The following is a 21,044-nucleotide window of genomic DNA, read 5'->3' on the forward strand; positions in this document are numbered from 1 at the left end:
TTAGCATATCCTAATTGACTATTTTCTTTGCTCTTCATTAAAGCAGAAAATGTAATTATTTTGGAAGAGCATTGCAATCTTTTCTTATTATCTTGTATTCATTCATACTTCTACTTGCCCTGAACACTTGCAAATAAGTTTAGGTAATTACAACAGTATGTATTTATGATTAGAAAACAAGCAAATACTTAATACATATCTTCATGATGTATGTTGAAACTAGATTGGTAAGTATATCTTAATTTGGATAAGCTGTTTCTAAGGTTATGTAATTTGATTCTGGATTAAAAACACTGATCTATTTTTTATATATGTATAGACATATACATTCATTTATAAAAATAACTGGTTTTGAGGAAACAAATCATCATATTGATATCTATGTGATATGATTTCACATTTGCTGGAAAAGAGCATTTTAATTTTTAAATGCATGATAAATGAATATTTTATTTTCAGCTCTTATAAATAATTTTCTTCTGGGTTATTTTGTTTTGATTTTCCTCCTTCTTTACAAGTGATCTACTGTAGTTAATGGAAATTAGTTTAGAACCTTAATACTCAAAAAATTCTGACTTACTTAGTTTTGCTCATATGTCAAAAAATCAAGGGACCCCAAATTTGTACTTCCCTTTTAAAAACATTATTGAATTTGTATGGAAGGGAACATGATAAAACAGAGGACTCTCTTGAGAAGGGACTTTGGGGTATATATTGTAATGTTAAGAAAATTTCTGGTTTTAGCTACTTCAAATTGTTTGGTGTGTTAATGCAGTGGTAATTTAATAAGCAACAGCATTTCTTTTGAAGTACTACAACAATCTGCAAAATTATCCCGGGAAGGGAGAACATGATAAGGTAGATGTGTGTTTCTTGCTCTGCTGAATGGATTAATACTCAGGAAACATGTTCTCATACTTGAACAAGATTGCATGCAGCCATTGCTAATAAAATTATGGGACACTTTTCAACATTCAACTGTTATTTTCTCTACTTATTTAAAAAGTAACTTGCAAGAATCAAGAGCAACAAAGTAAAATAAAAACTGAGGAAGCACTTGAATATTGGAAATACTATGAAGCCATATAAATAGTATTCTTAAAATCAGAGAAGTAAGTGGGCAACAGCCTTTAAGTATTGTGTTAACACTGTGCAAAGAAATAAGAGGCTGAGGGGCATACGTTTAAGTGATACCACAGTTTGAAAAGTTTTCAAAGTTCCCAGGGAAGTTCTAGGAACAATATATATCTGTGGGTTCTTTTCTTTTTTTTTTTTTTTTTTTTCTTAGTGCTATATTTGAGAATGGAATAGTTCAATTGGAAGGGACTTAAAATAATCATCTAGTCCAAATGCCTGACCACTTCAGGGTGGATCAAAAATTAAATCATGTTATTAAGGGCATTGTCCAAATGCCTCTTTAACATTGACAGGCTTGGGGCATCTATCACATCTCTGGGAAGCCTGTTCCAGTGTTTGACCACCCTCTGGGTAAAGAAACACTTCCTAATGTCCAGTCTAAACCTCCTCTGATGCAACTTTGAACCATTCCCACACATCCTCTCATAATATCGTTCTGGACAAAATGTCTAGCACACAGATGGATAAGCATGTCATGCAGTGGGTGAGCAACTGGCTCATGGGTCAGACACAAAGGGTTATAATGAATGGGGTAACATCAACCTGCTGACCCATTGCTAGTGGGGTTCCACAGGGCTCCATCTTAGAGGCAGTTCTCTTCAACATCTTCATAAATGACTTGGATGCACAACTGGAATGGATACTAAACAAGTTCGTAGATTATACAAATCTGGGAGGAGCTGTTGACTCCCTTGAAGGCAGGGAGACCCTGCAGAGAGACCTCAACAAATTAGAAGACTGGGCAATCACCAACTGTATGAAGTTTAACAACAGAAAGTGCTGGATTCTGTACCGAGGATGGGGCAACCCTGGATGTATGGACAGACTTGGGTATTTGATGCTGAAGAGCAGTGCTGCAGAAAGGGACCAGGGAGTCCTGGTCAACAGAAAGTTGAATGAGTCAGCAGTGCCCTGGCATCCAGGAGGACCAACGGTGTCCTGGGGTGCATCAGGCACAACATCACCAGCCAGTTAAGGAAGGTGATTGTCCCGCTCTGCTCTGCACTGGGGCAGCCTCACCTTGGATATTGTATGCAGTTTTGGTCACCACAATATAAGAAAGATACAAAGCTACTAGAGAGTGTCCAAAGGAGGGCAATGAAGATGGTGAGGGGCTGTGAGGGGAAGCCATATGAGGAGCGTCTGAGCTCACTTGGTCTGTTCAGCCTGGAGGAAACTGAAGGAAGACCTCATCTCAGTCTACAGCTTCCTTGTGAGGGGAAGAGGAAGGGCAGACAGTGATCTCTTGTCTGTGATGACCAGTGACAGGACCCAAGGGAAGGCCCTGAGGTTGTGTCAGGGCATGTTTGGGTTGGATATTAGGAAAGGTTCTTCACACAGAGGGTGGTTGGGCACTGGAACAGGCTCCCCAGGGAAGTGGTCACAGCACCAAGACTGCCAGAGTTCAAGAAGTATTTGGACAACATTTTTGGTACATGGTATGACTCTTGGGGATGGTCTTGTGCAGGGCTGGGAGTTGGGCTTGATTATCCTTGTGGGTCTCATCCAACTCAGCATATTCTGTGATCCTGTCTGGATACCAGGGAGAAGAGATCAGCACCTCCCTCTCCACTTCCCCTCCTCAGGAAGCTTCAGAGAGCCATGAGGTTGCCTCTCAGACTCCATTTCTCCAAACTAGACAAACCCAGAGTCCTCTGCCACTCCTCACAGGATGTGCCTTCCAGCCCTTTAACCAGCTTTGTTGCCCTCCTCTGAGGGCACTTCAAGGACCTTCAAATACTTTTTAAATTGTGGGGTCAAGAAGTGCATGCAAAACTCAAGGTGAGGCCACCCCAATGCTAAATACAGAGAGATGGTGACCTCTTTTGACTGGCTGTTTGTGCTGTGTTTGATGCATTCCCAGGATGTGTTTTGCCCTCTTGGCTGCTGGGGTACACTGCTGACTTCAACTGAGCCGGTTTCTGACCTTCACCTCCAGCAGGGCTATTCTCTAGCCACTCTTCTCCCAGTTTATACTCTTAAATTGTTAATCTGAATGTTAATTCTCTTGGTCATGTTAGAGAACGTTGGATAAGAATTCCTGAAACTACTTCTATCCATGTTTCTGGGTAAATGGGTTTCAGCCAGAAAGACAGCAGGTTTCTGTAACAGCAAATGCTAACTTATAAGGCCACAAAAAATCTAATGCATGAATGCTGAGAAAGGTGTCAGGTGGTTTTGGGAACCTATCAGGCTTGGAAAACTGAGGATCTAATACAGGACTTTTTTTTTTCTAAACCCTGATATTTTCTTTACTAAGCATTATGCCACTTAATCTCATAGACCAGGGCAATGCTAGCAATAAAAATCCAGGGCTGTATCTAGATGGGATGGAGTTAATTTTCCTCATAGTGGCCCATATCATACTGTGTTTTGGATTTGTGACTAAATCAGTGTGCATACAGTCAATGTTTTGGCTATTGCTGAGCAGTGCTTTCACAGTGGTAAGATTTTATCCTTTTTTTTCCCCACTCTGGCCCCTCCTTCCCCCATCCCTGATCTCAAGTCAATAAGAGGGGTGGGGGGGCTGGTAGGATGTGCTCAGCAATAAAAGATCTGGGAAAGAAGGAGGAAAGAGAGAAATGACATTTATCTTCCCAAATAACATTGTACATGCCGAGGCCCAGAAAGTGTCAAAACAGCTAATTAATGCCTCATTTTGTTTTGCTTACATGTGTAGCTTTTTCTTCACTTATTAAACTATCTTATCTTGATACACAATGGCAAAAAATGCACTCTTGAGCTAAAAACTCTTACAGATCAACATGCTTGCACAATTCTTGGTATGTTATAAAAAATAACTTTCCCCTGTGAAACATTGTCCTGTTCTTACCTTGGATTTGTCCAGGATTTGCTTCTAGTCACTTGTTATATTTTCACCTTTGATATTTGATATATGACCCATGGGCACTTAGAGACTGAGACCAAGATAGTAATTAATCTTTGTATCTATTATGAAACTAAATTAATTGACTTCCTAATGCTAATTGTAGGGTGAAATTTTGAGTCCTTTAATCATTCTTATAGTTATCTTTCTCATCCTTTCCAACATCACTTCTAAATTACAGACTATGAGAAATGAGCACTGTGGTGTATACATTCTTTACAAGTGCAGATGTAAAACTTTTCTTGTGATAGTTGAGATGCCACTATTGAGATTTGTACAAGGAAAGCAATGACCTTTTTAGTTATGGCATCAAACTATTCATGTTTAAATGGCTATCTACCATAACTAAAATATTCTTCAAAATAATTGGTTTTTTAGGGTGGGTTGATTGACCATTTGCAACCTGCTTTCTCTATTCCTGTATAGTTTACCTTATATTTACCTGTATTCAGACGCACAGTCTCTGCCTGTTCCTGGTTTACAGGTTATTCATTGTCATATCCTCTTTGTAATTTACCAATTCACAGCTTTTTGTCGCCTACAGGTATTGTCAGTAGTAAGTTAATAGGTATTTTTTTAATTTCATGGGAAAAGATATTTAAGTTTCTTATCAGAATCGGGGTATCACTGGGATCCTGTTAGAAACAAAGCTGCCTGAGGACTTTCTCTTATGCAATTTAATACTTTTTGCTTAAAGAACAAATGTGTGCTGTTTGTTTGTTGTATGAAACCAAATCAGTTGCTTAGCAGAAGTCTAGTTCCTCAAAACTGCTGCATTTATAAACCAAACCACTAGAGCTGTTGTAGCTGCTTAACTCTTGGTATGCAATCTCTCCCACGTCCCATTCTCATCCTTGGATTTTTGGAGTTTTTTTGGGATGATATTTCAAGATTTATAAGACAGAAGGGCTTCTTGGTCAGTTATCCCTTTGATAAGAGGTGTCCTGACTTACTGAGTAACAACAGTGTTCTAACTTTAGTAACTGCTCTGTAACATCATCACTAACTGCTGTAGTGGAAACTCTTTCATTGTCACTTTAAATATGATCTGTGTTTCCCTAAAACCAAAACAGAAATATTTGCAAACTGTATGTGGATTTTTTTTTTGTGTTAATATGAATTACCATATCCATTTAATAAAGGACCAATGCAGTTTTAAGTTTTTTTTTTTTTAATATGAAAATATGAAGTTTAGAAAACAACAACAAAAAAAGCCCCTCCACAGTCTTTGGAACATTTTAGTTCTTCATTTGACTTCTCTTCCCCCCCTCCCTCCCCATTAACAATTTTTAATACTTCTGAAGATTTTGACTTACCTATTTCAACTTTGTCTTTACATCCTCTCTTATCCAAACTCCTTGTACTGTTTTTCATGTTTTGTGGAATTGAGGCTGTCTAGCTATTTAATGAAATGTAATAAAATGCCTCTTAGTTGTTCCCATTTTAAATTTAATTGCAGTTGTTCTCACTCCTAATTCTGTCAGATTTAGTTCAAGTATCTCTCTGTCCTAGTTTAGGGCAAATTTGGGGAAAACCCTCTGGAATGAGGCCCCAGAAAATAAACCCCCACGGCCCCTCCCCACCCACCTGGTTCAGGAAAAAATTTTCTCTGAGAGAAGTGGAAAAGAACCTGTTTATTTAACAAACAAAGCACTCCCCAGCACCAAAAAAAGAGAAATTAACAACACCAGATGACAACAAAATACTTTCACCACTCTGAAGAGATGAACAAATCCAGAAAGTCTTTCCTGGGAGTGGTCGCCCGGGTCTGGACGCTGGGGATTGCTCTCCGGCACTGGGGTTGGCTGCTGCAGATCACAAAAGTCAGGCTCCCAGTGTTCCTTGGTGTTTCCCAGATCCCAGTCTGGAGCAGGTTGGATGGTATTCAGGAAAAGGAAAGGAAAAGAAACAGTCCAGGGAAAGAATTGGACTGTTTAGCTAACCTAACTAGGAAGCAAAGGCAAAAGCAGAAGCAAGCAAAGCAAGCAAGCAAAAGCAAGCAAGCCAAGAAAGCAAGCCAGCACTAGCCTCTTCTAGACAGCAGACCATGGGGGGAGGTGAACCGGCTGATAACAAGGCAAAACAAACCTTCACTTTCAGAGTCAGTTCTGAAAGCACAGAACATAATATCAAAAATAAACAGAACACACGACTGGAGATACAAACACCATGTCACCCTAGGACACTCTCATGAAACATGAATTATTTGTACTACTAGTTTTGGACTTTTTTTGCTTGCACATAACAAATGTAATCAAGTCATTATAACACCCTCTAAAATTACTTTTTACTTCAGTTCTCCCACAAGTTTTTTTTCTTCATATGATAAGATGTATTTCTGTATGGTGCTTTACTGTGTTAGAAAATCATCATTTCTGAAATACAGACATTCCAATGTCATTTGATTAGGATTTGTAGCATCCATTATGTTGCCCTGGGAGACTATTACCTCCTTTTGTTTTCATTAAACTGTTTAAAAAGCCCCACTCAATTGTCTGTCAAATCACCTGTGACTTGGTCATCTTACATGGTTCTAGCTCTTGTGTCAATTCTTTCTATTAGATTTTAAACTGAAAACCTTAAAGATCACTGTCCAGAAGCCAATTTTGAATGACAGAAATATTAATCACTGCACTTTGACTCATGTAAATCTTTGCATCAATTATACCTTCCTGTTTAAATTTAATTTGTATGTTAGCAGGGTTTACCACCTATGCATCTAGCATTTTTGTAGACAGTTGAATTTCCTGTTTTAATTTGACGCTTTGTTCAATTTTAATATTATCTTTATTTTTTTTCTGCTAAATAAGTACACTATTGTTTTCCCTCTTATCCTTCTCTTTCAGTAGTGAAATGATACTCTGACCTCTTTGGCCAGTCTGTGTTTCTGAATGTTTTTCATTTTTAACAATGAGAACTATCCAAATTCTGCAACTCCATCTTCCACAAACATCCAGTGATGCTCTATCATATATTCTTTACCTGTCCAGGAATTTACCTTTAGTTGGTCTGGTGTTTTGTTTTTTTTTTTCTCCTGGTATGTAACAAAATTGTAATTTAAATTTGATGCCAAGCTAATAAATGTAGAATGTTTAGATATTTATTATTTGGAAGAATTGCAATTATTTGCTTATTAGCAAAACTGAAGTATAATCAGTGGATATTCACAGATGACATGTTCACATATGTTCAATTTTGCTGTCATTGTCTGTGTTAAGCAAGTTCCTTCATCTGTTGTCAGTGACTTACATCCAAATAGAGTGCACATTAATGAAATAGCTATCCCAGCCATATGCACGTACCCCTTGGGATACCTGCAGACTTCTCTTATGTACTGTATGTGCTGTGTTTCTGGCTTGTCTACCTCATGAGTACGATATGACTATAAACTAATGTCTTTGTGAAAGGAGCAATGCTTGTTGAATGTTGGCAGCAGTTTAGCATTTCTGTGAAATATGAAAAAGGTGTTGTTACACCTTGAGAAACAATGACTTTAGAGGACTATTAGAAGGCCTTCTGCAATTTCTGCAAGGGGTCCAAGTTTGTCCTTAACAGCTGCGTGGCTCTTGTTCTCCTGAAGGAATTGAGTGCTCCAAGACTTAACTGCAAGTGAGAGGGTCTGGGATGCTTACTGTTTAAGAAAAGTTCAGACCCTAGGTTCTGATGAAGTTGGTTTATTACAGGTTGGGCTGGGTGCCTCCAGAGGGACTCTGAACAAAGAAATTCCTGTGCCTTTATACCTTCACAGTCTGTGCACCTGATCTTTACGGGCTCTTCATATGCCTTGCACACACCTCTTGGTTCAATGGTGTGGGGTCTGGGGTCTTCTAACACCTCACTGATTTTATCCACACAGGCTGTGCCAACTTCAGTAGTCCCACATCTGTGCTCATCCAGCCCCACAATATCTTTGGGACTTTTCTCAATTCTGAGGGTATTCCAAAATAATTCCTGGTTATACCTTTTTACATTTTTTCTTTTATCACATTAATTCCCATAACAATTAAATCTATTCCTTCTGGTGCCAACCTTATTTCTATATCCAAAGCTTGCAACAGATCCCTTCCCAAGAGATACACTGGTGAGTCCTCAGCTATTACGTTTTCCCCATACGCTCTTATTTCCAATCCTTTGTTTCTATCCTGAAATTTTTTTTTGCTGACACTGTCGCCAATAAATTCGCCTCCTGTTCCTTCATCTTTCTTTTCACCTTCCATTCTTCCACCTTTTGCCTTTCTTCCCTTCTATCATATACAAACATGGCTACACTCAGAATTTTTTTACATGTTTACACTTTTACCATACTAGATTTCACCGAATCACAGAATCACTAGGTTGGAAGAGACCTTTAAGATCATTGAGTCCAACCCATGCCCTAACACCACCTCAACTAAATCATGGCACTGAGTGCCACATCCAATCTCACAAAAGCTGAAAATAAAGCACATGAGCCTTTATATATACATTTAAACTTGAAACAGCTCTTAACAGCATCCTCCCTTAGCCTTGGCATTTTACTTCCCCAAGTTGTTAATTCTCCTGAGGACCACAGATAATGGTTGTAAAATGCTAACACTGGGGCATTACTTGGCAAAGCCCTAGGTTGCATAGCAGCAGAATTTGGCACCATGTGCAGGGACATAGGATACAGCCCTGCATTTTGCAGCAGTGGGGAGGTAGGAGCAGGAAGAGGAGCAAGCGAAGGGACATCAAGCAAAGTGACAGAAGAAGGAGATAAAGCAGCTGCAGTTTGCAAAGGTAGGGGGTAGAAGAAAAAGCAAACAGAGTGGCTGAAACAGCCACAGCAGCTGCAGCGTAGGGAGGAATATCCTCCCCCGTTTTAGATACTAGTTCTGGGATTGCAATCATAATTTGCTTTCCAATTTTGTTTTAGGTTTTCTCCTTGCATAAGCCAAATTATCCCATATAAACAAATAACATATATGATTAGAATGATGATTTTCTAAAGATATTCTTAGAGATGTTAGATGGTTTTGATCAAATGTGTACCACAACCTGGCCAGGTTTTCTATGGATTTATCCTTGTTTTTGTAGTGGCAGATGGGCATTCCTCCTGATACAATTCTATAGCACACTTTTTCAACAGTTCCTTTGTTCCAGACTTTTGTTTTTGTTTTGTTTTCTTTTATTTTTTTCTTCAATTCTGGAGGATTTCAGCCAAGGGCATCCCCTTCTGTACTCTGGCCATATTCCCCAGTTTTACCTTGTTTCAGAGCTCTAACCCCAAATTTCCTTTTTACCTAATTTCAGTGACTTGAACTCTGAATTTCTTTTTTACCAAAATGCAGGTACCATTTTTCAGAGGACTTAAACCTCTCTTAGACAATCTCCTTGTCATTTCTTATAGAGTAAGGCTGGACTCAAACCTGCCTCCTTGGAATGCTGGATTTGAACCTGCATCCCACTTGCCTCTGTGTCAGAATTTAAACTCATTCTAGAGAGAAAGCTTCCACTGCAAAGAGCCCACATGAACTCACCTGTCTGCCAGCAGTATGGACATTTGGAGTCAGGAGGATCCAGAGGCAAGACCTAGGATCCCATCTGGGTTGCTGTCTGTTTAAGAAAAGTTCAGACCCTGGCTTCTGAGGCAGAGTTGGTTTATTTCAGCTTGAGCTGGTGGCTCCAGAGAGGGACCCTGAACAAAGAATCCTGTGCCTTTATACCCTCACAGTCTGTGCACCTGATCTTCACATGCTCTTCACGTGCCCCACACGTGCTTCTTGATCCAGTGGTGATTTGTGGTCTGGGGTCTTCCAATACTTCATTGAATTTTTCTTCATGTCCACCTGGGCAGGGCATTAACTGCTCTTATCGTCCAGCTTGGGCCAGCCTTGGGGCCCTCTAGGGTCTCAACCCTTCTCTGAAGGTATCCAGTCTCCCTCTGTTTTCTCCCCTGCTTAGCAATTCATGCTGACAGAGTTCTTTTAGAGTTCACCTCTGCTAAGTTTTGAGCAGAGCCCACTCATGCTAAGCTGTAGGTTACAATTAAACTTAAATGTACCCAATTAATATCTAATATTCTATAAGTAAATTTTTAAAGTAAATTTATAATCCCCAACACTTACAATACATCTTCTCTCTTTGATCAGTCTAGCTTTTGGACATGGCCAATCTCACCAAGATGAGGGTTTGGAGCCTGTGGAACTATGTTGTCCCACGTGCTTGTGGTGACCATCAGGTTATGTATAATTTTCAGATGTGAATAAATATAGCAGAAGCATGATTGGGATTTGACTCCTGCTCTCCAGCGCTGACACATGCAGTCTGAGCTCTTGTGCTCCCTGAAAATGAGTTTCCTTGTTTAGTAGAACTTTTAAACACCTGACTCATTCTGCTTGGTGGGCAGGGATTTTGAGGCTAGTGAGTTCACAATGAGCATGCTGCAGCATCATCTTGCAGGTGTATATGAGCTATGTTGCCAGTACACCCAGACATTTAATTAATGTGGCTGGAATCTTACTATGCTGTCCCTCACCTATCAGTTAGTTGTATGCTTAGGGATTTATAAAAGATTATTTTGCAGACACTCCTGGGCCGCTATGACTGGCTACTTGAGAAAAATCAGTGAAAACCTTAGTTCTGCAGTTTTCAGGACTTCCAGCAGTAGTAGGCCAGCACACTTCTCAGGGAATAGCAGCCTCTGCTAGTAGTCTATTATGTGGGGTTGACAGCAGGATATCTTGTTACTTTGGATTTTGGGCTCCAATAGGTAGCCTAGGGCTACGTTTCAACTGAGCTCTGAACATCTACAGGATTGAAGCAGAATGCAGCTTCAAGTAGTTGACTGTAAGCCAAGAGGCATTAAGAACTGACCTGGTGTTAGTAAACCCCAGTGTGGTCAGCATCATACCACACCAGTACCAGCACCTCCTGATAAATAATGTTTGATCATGATAAAAAACTCAGCACTTCTGCCCAGTGCTCAGAGGCTCACTGTCTTTTGCCAGCAAATTCCCTTTGCACACAAAACAAAGCCTTTAAGTAACTGTATTGGGTTTGCATGGACAGGTTTTGGTAATGGGAGGGCTATTGGGGTGGCTTCTGTGAGAAGCTGCTGGAAGCTTCCTCCATGGCTGGCAGAGCCAATGCCAGGTGGCTTCAAGATGAACATGCCACTCACCAAGGCTGGGCCAATCAGAAATGGTGGCAATACCTCTGTGGTAAAATATTTGAGAAGAAAAAAACCCCAAGTTATTGCACAGATGTAATTGCAGCCAGTGAAGAACAGGGTGAGAATATGTGAGAGGAACAGCTATGCAGACACCAAGGTCAGTGGAGAAGGAAAGGCAGGAGGTGCTCCAGGTGCCGGAGCTGGGATTCCTCTGCAGCCCATGGTGAAGACCATGGTGAAGCAGTCTGTACCTCTGCAGCCCATGGAGGACCACAGGGATGCAAAGATCCACCTGTAGCCCCTGGAGGAGACCCACACCAGAGCAGGTGGATGCCTGAGAGGAGGCTGTGACCCCGTGGGAGGCCCATGGTGGAGCAGGCTCCTGGCAGGGACCTGCAGACCCATGGAGAGAGGAGCCCATGCTGGAGCAGGTTTCCTGGTAGGGCTTGTGACCCTGTGGAGGACCGAGAGTGGAGCAGGCTGTGCCTGAAGGACTGCACCCCAGGGAAGAATGACCCACATTGCAGCAGTTTGTGGAGAACTGTTGCCCATGGGACGGACTCGCCTTGGAGAAGTTCATGGAGAATTAGCTCCCGTGGGAGAGACCCCATGCTGGAGCAGGGGAAGGATTCCTCTCCCTGAGCAGTAGCAGAAACAACATGTGATGAACTGACTGTAACCCCCATTCCCCATCTCTCTCTGCTGCTGAGGGGGAAGACGTAGAGCTGAGAATGAGGGAGGGGTGAGGGGAAGGTGTTTTTAAGGTCTTATTTTACATCTCATTATCTTGCTCTGATTTTGTTAAATAAATTCAATTAATATCTCTAATTAGAGTCTGTTTTGCCCATGATGGTAAGCAATGAGCAATCTGTCCTTGTCTTTATCTCAACTCATGAGCACTTCATTATATTTTCTCTCCCCTGTCCAGCTGTGGAGGGGAAGTATAGGCTTTGGTAGGTGCCTGGCATCCAGCCAGGGTCAACCCACTACAGTCTTTTTGATGCTGTGACTCAGATCATGAGGGTTTTGAGATAAGGATAGTAACTGAGAGAGGTAAAGAGGAAACAAGTACTGAACAATGTTAGAGAATAGAATGATCATGAGATATTAACATTCTCATCTCTTTCCTTCCCAACACTTACTAATGTGTGTTATAAAGTCAGATTTTGCAAAGGCGAAGATCTATTTGTAGGTTCCTTTTTAAATGTAAAACTGCTTTTCTGTGCCCTTGTGATAACTAGGCAGTTAAATCTTTGAAGACAGTTAGGTGTCAACAAATAGGAGATTTTTAGCCTTGAATTAATAATTCTTGGCTCTTAGCAATTATTTTCTGAAAAGGGCAAGCAGTTTTATGATTTTTCTGACTAATCTCTACTAGTGTTCCTCCATTATCAGAAGAGGCAGGGGAAAGGGCACATCTTGAGAACAGAAGCCACCCCTGTAGAACCCTGCTACTAAAATCTTGCCACGCAAACCCAGTACATCTAGAAATAAGGTTTAGGCTTGCATTTGTAAATTAAGGTTTTGCTTCCTGCCATTCTCCTTTTTATTTTAATTGCTTTACTAATGAATCCTCTTTCTGAAGATCGTAGGTCAGGATCTTTGTCCCTCTTTTCCAATTTGGATTATTTAATTGAAGAGATTAAATCTATAGGAAGATGACTTAAAACCAGACAGGAAATAATTGATTCCCTTATCATTTTCTCTCAGAGTAGCAGAGAGAAAATTATTCTCTCAAAATGTTTTTAAAATGAAAAACCTCACTGACCAACTGATATTATAAGTTCAAGCTTTTAATACTGTTATAAATGAATGCTCTAATTTATTAATGAAAAAACATTTATTGCATGTTCCAAATATAATTTTAGAGAATAACAACTGTAGTTTCTGTAGTTTTCCCCCCTCCACGCAGCCCCCAAAAGAATCCGACTAGCTCAGAGATAGGGGGCTGTGAGGGGAGGAATACCAGGAGAGGGATAAATATTCAAAAGAGGCTCTTACCCCAGGGTGTTGGAACAGCTCTCTTTATTCTGTGGTGTCCATGGGAGAGCGGGGCAAAAGAGAGAAAGAAAAGGAATTCTCAGGGGTCTATATAGGTTTTGGACAGGGTGGGCTTTCCTGGCTCTCCGCCAACCCCGTTGGGGCAGGAAGGAGGATCCAGGGGTTATCTTGATCAGAGTCACAGGGTCCCGGGGAAAGGGGGGGCAAAAGGGGTGTCCATGAGCTCACCGTAACAAACAACAAAAAGCCACTATCAAAAAAAAAAAAAAAGGGTCAGTGCCGAGTCCGGGATCGGCGCTGGGTGAGACACAGGTTTGACCACTGCAGCAGAGGGTCCCCTATGTTCACACTGACTGTCCTGCTCAAGGAGTTTTTATACAGTTTATTTTGCTTGAGGCAGGGATTTTGGGATTGCTTTTCTTTCCATTCAAAGTCTCACATATTCATAGTCTCTTTTCTCTGTGCTGAGTTGAACAAAACTGTGTCTGGGAAGCCATGTATGCCAATCAGAGGGTTACTGGAACTCGACATTGAGATGGGTCTTCTTGATGGCTCTGGCTATCTCAATCTGAGATACTTATCAAGTATTCATCACCTGGGTGTTCTTCGGATTACCTTGGAGAAGCACTCATCTCCTAGCTGGCCACGTGCATTTGTTTGCAAATTAGGTCCTTTTCTCCCTGCTGCCAGCTGCAGTTTTGAAATACTGTGAAGCAACTTTCCTGTCCCCGGCTTGAGTGCTTAAGAAAACTTACAGGAATATTTCTTACCAATATAATATATTTCATACATCTATTTCTCACAAGCACGAATTATCTAAAATACACATAGCAATCCCTCCCCTTTTACATAAATACATTAATTCACGCTTTTTTCCCCAAAATCTTTACATTTTTGTTTTTAGTTACCCGTGAATTTTCCCTTGAACTTGTGTAACTATTCCATACTCTACTTAGTTGGTGCTCTTAAGAACTATCAATTCTCTTTAGAGTTTGTACCTTTATCTTACTCTTCCGGTGGTATTTTTTGATACATCTTATAATCAACCCTGTCTTCTTTTATTCTTCAGCTCCACCCCCTCTTTATTTCTTGAGAAGCAGAATGTCTTATCGTATTGCAGACAGACCCTGTCATCTTGATCTTCTAAAAGGTCAAGGATAACTAGTTCATTTTTGAGGGACAATTTATTCTTATATTTTGAATTCCCTCCAACCCAATATGTCTTTCTACTCATCACATACATTCCCAATTGATTATTATCATAACACAGGGGGGTAGCCTGAAAATAAGCTACAAATACTGACTCTATTTTTCCCCTAATCTATAGTTTGCGATTACATTTATCACAGATAGGGACAGATATTTATTCAACATTCTTCCTACATATTTTGTGCTCTTACTGCCTGTCTTTAGGGGTCGCCTTTTTTAGATCACACTTTATTTTCTTACACCTTCCCTGTTGAGTGACATTTATGGGACTATGTCCTCTTATCTTACCCTGGCTGCAGTTCCTCGGGGTCAGGAAGGTCAGTGCCTCTGATTCCCCTTGTCCTCTCCAGGCAGTCTGTACGCATGGTACATCCTTGCCACTGGGGCCTCGTACATCCATGCTGGGTAAGTAACCTGAATGTGTACTAATTTTGAGGCACATTGCTAGACTCAGGATCAGGACCCCCACTATGAATACTCCTCTGCCTCTGCCTTTGCCCACTGGGTTGCTACCAGCAGCGGGGTAAACCATCTTCTCAGCAGCAGGAATAGTCTTCTGTGGTTTTGTACCTGGCCTGGGCTGAATACCCCTGTTTAAAGATGCCCCACCTTGATAGTTTAACTGAGTCTGCACTGCAGGTTACTTTGTTTAACCTCTGGCGCTCAACACTAATGATTTGAACTTTTGACCTCAATTTTCCCCTCAGCCCATTTTGGAATAGGCAAAACTACACCCAGGAGTCTACTTTAATTATACCCACACTAGTGATGAGCCATAAAACATGGCTAGTCAGGCACTGTTCTTCCTCCAGGCACTTATCACACAAGCCCTTTGGCCAGAATCCTCTTACACAGTGTACCACCCAAACCAGTATTCACACTTAAAATGCACAAATGGATAACAATCACAACTTGGTTCAATGCACCTTATCAGATCCTTATTAGTCATTTACTTGGCTGACGCAGGGTTAACTTCAGGTCTCCAGGGGGAGAGGTGACTTCCTCCTCAGGTGTCTCTTCTTGGTGCTCAATCCTCTTCACCTGAGATACATGTATCCAGCCTTTTTCCACTGTCTGGATTGCTGTGTCCGTGGTTAAAAGGACAGTATAATGATCTTCCCAGTGAGGGGTGATGGGGACTTCCCTCCAGGCTTTTATAAGCACTTTGTCTCCAGGTTATGTATAGAGAACCTTAAAGGGGTACTCTGTCACTATCTTCTGTTTTCACAATTCCTGTTGTTATAAATTAAAATTGATTCAGCCAAATTAAAAGTAAAAGTAAAGTTTTTTTGTTTTTTTTTTTTTTTTTAGTTTTGCGATCAAATTCTATCTTAGCCAGCCACAAGGTAAGGACAGTGCCGAGCCCGGGATCAGCACTGGGTGTGTGACAGAAAGAACGCCTCTCGGCAGAGGTTCCCCTAGACACACATACCACCCTCTCGGACCAAGCAGTTCTTATAGGAAATTTTCCACCCGAGGCCATGATTTCGGCAATCCGCCTTTTCTTTCCAAAGTCCCACATATTCATCAAGTTTCTTTTCTCCGGGTGAGGTTGAACAATCCGAGTCCAGGTGTGGACGTATTCCTTGATGGAATTACGGGAACCCTGGCTTTCAGATGTATCAGCCCTATCAGCCCGGAGGACTCCAGGGATCCCAATCTAGGGTCGTTACCGGAATGATCAATGCCTAGGCATTCCTGTATCACCTCACTGAATAACCCATCTCCGGGCCAGCCACATGTATTAAATTGCAATTGTCCGAGAAACCGGTTTTTGGTGTAACAGATATGTGGGGGCAGCTCTCAGTGCTGCCGTGTGTGCTTTGCAATAACAAAATATTACACATATCAAATACAACAGTATTACATTGGTGCAAAATATAGTCAACATACATATCACTGTCTTTGTACTGTTAAACTTATTCTTAGAGTTATAATCAAATCTCTTCTTACTAAATTATAGTCTGGTTCCTATCCCTTGTTCCCTAAACAAATTTTAGTTTGCATGTTATCTCAGCTATAAATACAAGTTCCCAGAAAGTGGTCTAACTGGTCTGACACCTCCAAGGGATTATCTATCAAACTGCCCATCTCTTTTCTGAAGGCTCTGATGTCCTCGGTGTTAAGTGGCACATTTGTGTATCTAGGTAACTCCCGGTGTGGTTGGAATTTCTCTCAATGGGAGCAGATTGTGTCTCTTGACATGTACTATTGGGATTACTTCCAGTCTCCTAATAGCTTCTAGGATTTGTTTTATTAATTCCTCATGAACCAACCCTCATCCACGAGTGCTGATTAAACTTCTTCCCAAATTTTCCAAAGGCGTGGACCACCCCAAAAGTATATTTGGAATCAGTAAAAATCGTCCCTCTCTTCCTTTTTAAGTGCTTGTAAAACTGCACAGAGTTCACCAACTTGTGCTGAGTAACTGGCACCTAGGAGTCTTGACACTACTACTTTCCCTGACTTCCCATCTACTATTGTATACTCTGACTTCCTTTTCCCTTCTATAAGCCTCTGCAATTCTACCACTTTTATAGAAATTTCACCTTCTCACTATACCCTTCAATCTACTGTCCATCCTCTTCCTTTTTTTTTTTTTTTTTCTTTTTCTTCCCCCCTCATGATCCAAGGCCCCAGATACCCAACCTTTGGCTTAGCAACCCACAACTTAGATTCTGACACCTCCAATCCTCTTTTCTTGTATACCTTAGAATCTCCCTCCAAGAATCCTACCCAGCAAGTAATATACTCCACTTCCTGCGAACCAGGGCTCTCCTGGCCACACACCTGCCGATGAATTCCGCAAGTACCCATTTCCACTTTTACACTACGGCCACTTTAAGAACCCCTATTGTAATTTCCTCTCTGGCCAATATTTTACACCATAACAAATCATCCTCACTTGATCCAACTTCCAGCTGTTTCCCACTTATTCCAGCCATCTAGCACATCACCCAGGGGGCCTCTAGGAGGAATACCCCCACTCTTCTTTCTTGTCTGTTCTCCTCGTCTACTGTGGGTCTGACCCAAGACGATTCCCAGCCGCTATAAACTTTTGGGCTGGTAAAAAAAATGCCCACTGCCACTTGCCCTCTTAAAAAGTTCTCCTCTTGAACAGTTTCTGGAGAACACACAATTATTATTTTCTCCAGTAGGAAAATTCACCTCATCATTCTATGGAAAAAGAAGGTGGCCAATCTGCTCTACAGCCTAAAATCCCTTTCCTACAGAATGGGAAAGGAACATGTATTTACATTGCTCCTACTGTGATGTGTTAATGCTTAAATTATTAGGAGCAAGTTGGCACATCTTCCAGGTACACCTATTACCCAGCTCAACTCAGCTTCCTATGGCTGGGGTAGCAAATTCTTTCCACCACAACTGAGATGTGTCCTAATACTCTATAAAAATGCTACAGTAACCTTTGCCAGACAGCAGCACGGCAGCACTCCTGCTTCAGAAGAGCATTGCACAGCCTTTCAGTTTTCCCATTTCTCTGGAGACCATTCTGGTGAGGTCAAAGGAAATTGCAGATACACACCGTCAGCTATGCTCATTACTGGAACCAAGCAACAAATGCCACCTGGAGTGTTGTGCTCTTCATTCATCTAAGGTAGAAATCTAAAGCAGTTCAACAGCTCTAACAGCAATGTGGAAAAATGAAGACTGAGTATGGGGAATGAGGAAAAAGGCTTTTTTTTTTTTTTTTTTTGGTAGCAATACAACAATACTGTTGTTTATGTTCAGCTGAAAATACTACACACTTTACACTAATATAAAAGCCCACACTGAAAGGTTTTGTGTAGTATCTACAAATGTGTCAGGGGAAAAGGAGCCATTATCATTTTCCCCAAACTACAAAACCTGGATATAGGAATACCTGGCACATGAGGTTTCAAAGATATGAGCTCCAATAACACCACAATAAGCAAATTCCTCAAGGTTACTGATACACCAAGTGTATCACCCAAAATCCCTGAGCTAAAGTAGAAGAATCTCCTTTACCTGACTGCCAATTCAGCAGGTCTTAACCAGCACTGTGAAATTCAAGAGTCAACACCAAAGCAAAGAACAGAGCTGTCTGAGACTGCGCCCAGGTAAGATTTTTCTGATGACTCCTCTTCTGGCACTCTCAGCTACAAAGGGAACCTAAGGCAACTCAGTTCTTGCTGCTCATGTCTCAGCTCTGTGTTTCAATGAGAGATGATTCTGTGGTTCCATCCCTGTTCTAGTTAAATAGCCAAGCCGGACTGGGTCCTTAAATAACAGAACTCCACTTAGGTCTCTGAAAGACACCCGAGAACTCACTAGATAAGCATTAAGGAGATGAATATTAGAAAATAATAATGCTAATAGAAAAATTAGAAGCAAGATGAGAATTTCCAAGTCCCGCTGCTTTAGTTCTTAAATTAGTTTGCAGATTGTCTTTTTTGAAATTAGATTTATTTCTTGAGGAAACCGAAAACAACATATCAGCTACCAGTCTTGATTTCACCCCATGTTTCATTAAAAAAACAAGCACAACGGCAGACATGTCAGACAACAGGAGCCCAGTTAAAGAATGGAAGAACAGAGATGCATTTGAAGTCTTAGGATAAGTGACTATGCTCCTCAAATAGTGCAGAATCAATTCAACCCAGCTAAAAACACCATAAAGAGAGAGAAGAAGCAAGGAGAATGGGTCCTACTACTGAAAGTACTGCCTCTGGTCATCTGAGAAGCCTGCTGATAAGAAAAGAGGTCTCCTAGAAGTCCAGCCACAGGCAGAAACATTCTTGCAATCAGGTGTTTTACAAAGAATATAGTCACCTTTAAAATATTATGAAAAGTTATTAGTGACTTGTGAAGCTCATCCTGAATTAAGGGCAAGGCACTATTTGTTTATACAAAAATTGCTCCTCATGGGTCCAACCTGAACCAGTCACAGATGGAAGCCTCATGAAAAGTGAAGCGGTCTACTGACTGCAGCACCACATGCAATGGACCCAACAAAGGGCCACCAGAGTGCACACTGAGCATGATTTTGTACTGAACATGCTCAAGAAACACCTGACTAGCTGATAATTTGGCAGCCCCTAACCCTCACTGGAATGATGCTGTAAAAAGGATAAGCACATTTCCAGAAAATCCAAAACCACTGAAGAAAATTATCAGACATGATGAGAGTCTTGGCAATGGATAGCCTATGTACTTTTGAGACAGCTGCTCTGTACAGAGCTTTAATTGCTATCTGTTATAATTAAAGCCATTGAGACAGAGTGAAAATTTAACAGGGTAGAAATCCATTTGGATTTAGGTGAAATGTGCCACTTTGAGCTTGCTAAATATTCTGTTTAGTCTGGTAACCGCAGCACTAGCAAAACTGCAGCACTAGCAAAACTACCCCAGCTAAGGAGAAAGAATGCAAATTTCCACACTAAAAGATAAGAAAGACTCCTGGAACCTTGAAATAGAGAGGGCAGAGTGACCCAGGAGTTCTTTCTGTACTTTCTGACAAAAACTGAGTACAAGTGCAACTAGCTGTAAGTGTAATGTGAAATCAGAAGAATGAATATGCATGAACCTATTGTGAAATTCTATGCATATGGAAATTAGTCAGATAATAAAAAAGGATCGGGAGTGCGCATGTCCGCTGAAGGGCAATGAGTCCCCACATGCATCCAGCGCTGTGAATAAACATACCCATTCCCTACAAATCTTTATTGGAATTGTGGGGTTTGATTTTTTATCCGCATTTAATTATGGCGAGCCAGGCAGGAGATTTTCTGTCCTCGCAGGGGCAGGGGGGAGATTGGACCTCCTTGGCGCGTCCTGGTCCTGGGGAATTTCCCTGGAGTGGCTCAGCTCTGCCTTGGCTTGTGACCTGCAGAGACAGACAACAACCTACTGGTGTACGGATAAACGGTATGTACTGAGAGGGCCCTGGGGGAGAGAGACAGGAATGCTGATCAGTCACTCAGAAACGTCTGAGTGCCCAGCCTCCCTCCTGTGCCTGCAGGCAGCCCAGCCAATAGGGCGGCTGGGCTGCAGACAAGTTCACTGTTCCCATAGAGCAGCCGCTAGCGACTCTGGGGGTGAGTCAAGTGAACCCGAAGTTAGTGTGCTTGTGGTGTCCGGACATTGTGTGGTTAATGTCTTTGTAGTTGTGTGAGTGCATGGTGCATAAAGGGAGTGAACGAGCGACCGAATGAGTGTACCTAAGCTGGGATAAGCTGTGGGGACAGGGAGTGCCCCGCAGAGAAGTGAAACAAGTAGAGAAACGTGAGGACGTTTACTGTGTTTAAAGGTGGTGGTTTGTGTAGACTGTGCACATTTTAACTCTGGCTAGATGAACTGGTGGGAGTTCCTCTGCCCCAGTGTGTCAAACTTAAGTACTAGAATTTTACGGTGTGCTATTATGCTGTGCTGTGTCAGAATCTGTGGTATTGATGATTCCGAGGTTGTAAAAAGTCTGTCTTTCTGCCCCGTTGCCAAAGAAGAAGCCATAATTTGTCTGTGCTGGTTTTCAAGGTTGTTTATTCTTGCTTATCTATAACATGTTCTGCTGCCCTGCCGCAGGTCTGTCCTGCAGGGCAGCATGCGGGGCTCTGCCCCTCAGTGGGATGTTACAAACATTATATACCAGAAACTACGTCTGCTATATTTACAATTATGTGCCAATATCTATCATCTACG

The 21,044-nt window shown here is 41.4% G+C and overlaps 1 protein-coding gene across 4 annotated transcripts in view; it reads left to right on the plus strand.

The window, feature by feature from the left end:
- LOC116806898 (guanine nucleotide-binding protein G(q) subunit alpha) overlaps window positions 1-21,044 on the plus strand; it is a 374,172-nt gene that overhangs the window by 8,420 nt on the left and 344,708 nt on the right. The window contains exon 1 of one of the 4 annotated variants that reach the window (XM_072923075.1): window positions 1,230-20,273. The exons of the other annotated variants lie outside the window; for them this stretch is intronic. Coding sequence (XP_072779176.1) covers window positions 20,111-20,273 — 163 coding nt within the window. The 5' untranslated portion in view covers window positions 1,230-20,110. Of the gene's footprint in view, window positions 1-1,229; window positions 20,274-21,044 lie in introns of those variants that run through there. 4 annotated transcript variants of the gene reach the window in all.

The sequence above is a fragment of the Taeniopygia guttata genome, chromosome W (genome assembly GCF_048771995.1).
Source record: "Taeniopygia guttata chromosome W, bTaeGut7.mat, whole genome shotgun sequence".
NCBI classification, from domain to species: domain Eukaryota; kingdom Metazoa; phylum Chordata; class Aves; order Passeriformes; family Estrildidae; genus Taeniopygia; species Taeniopygia guttata.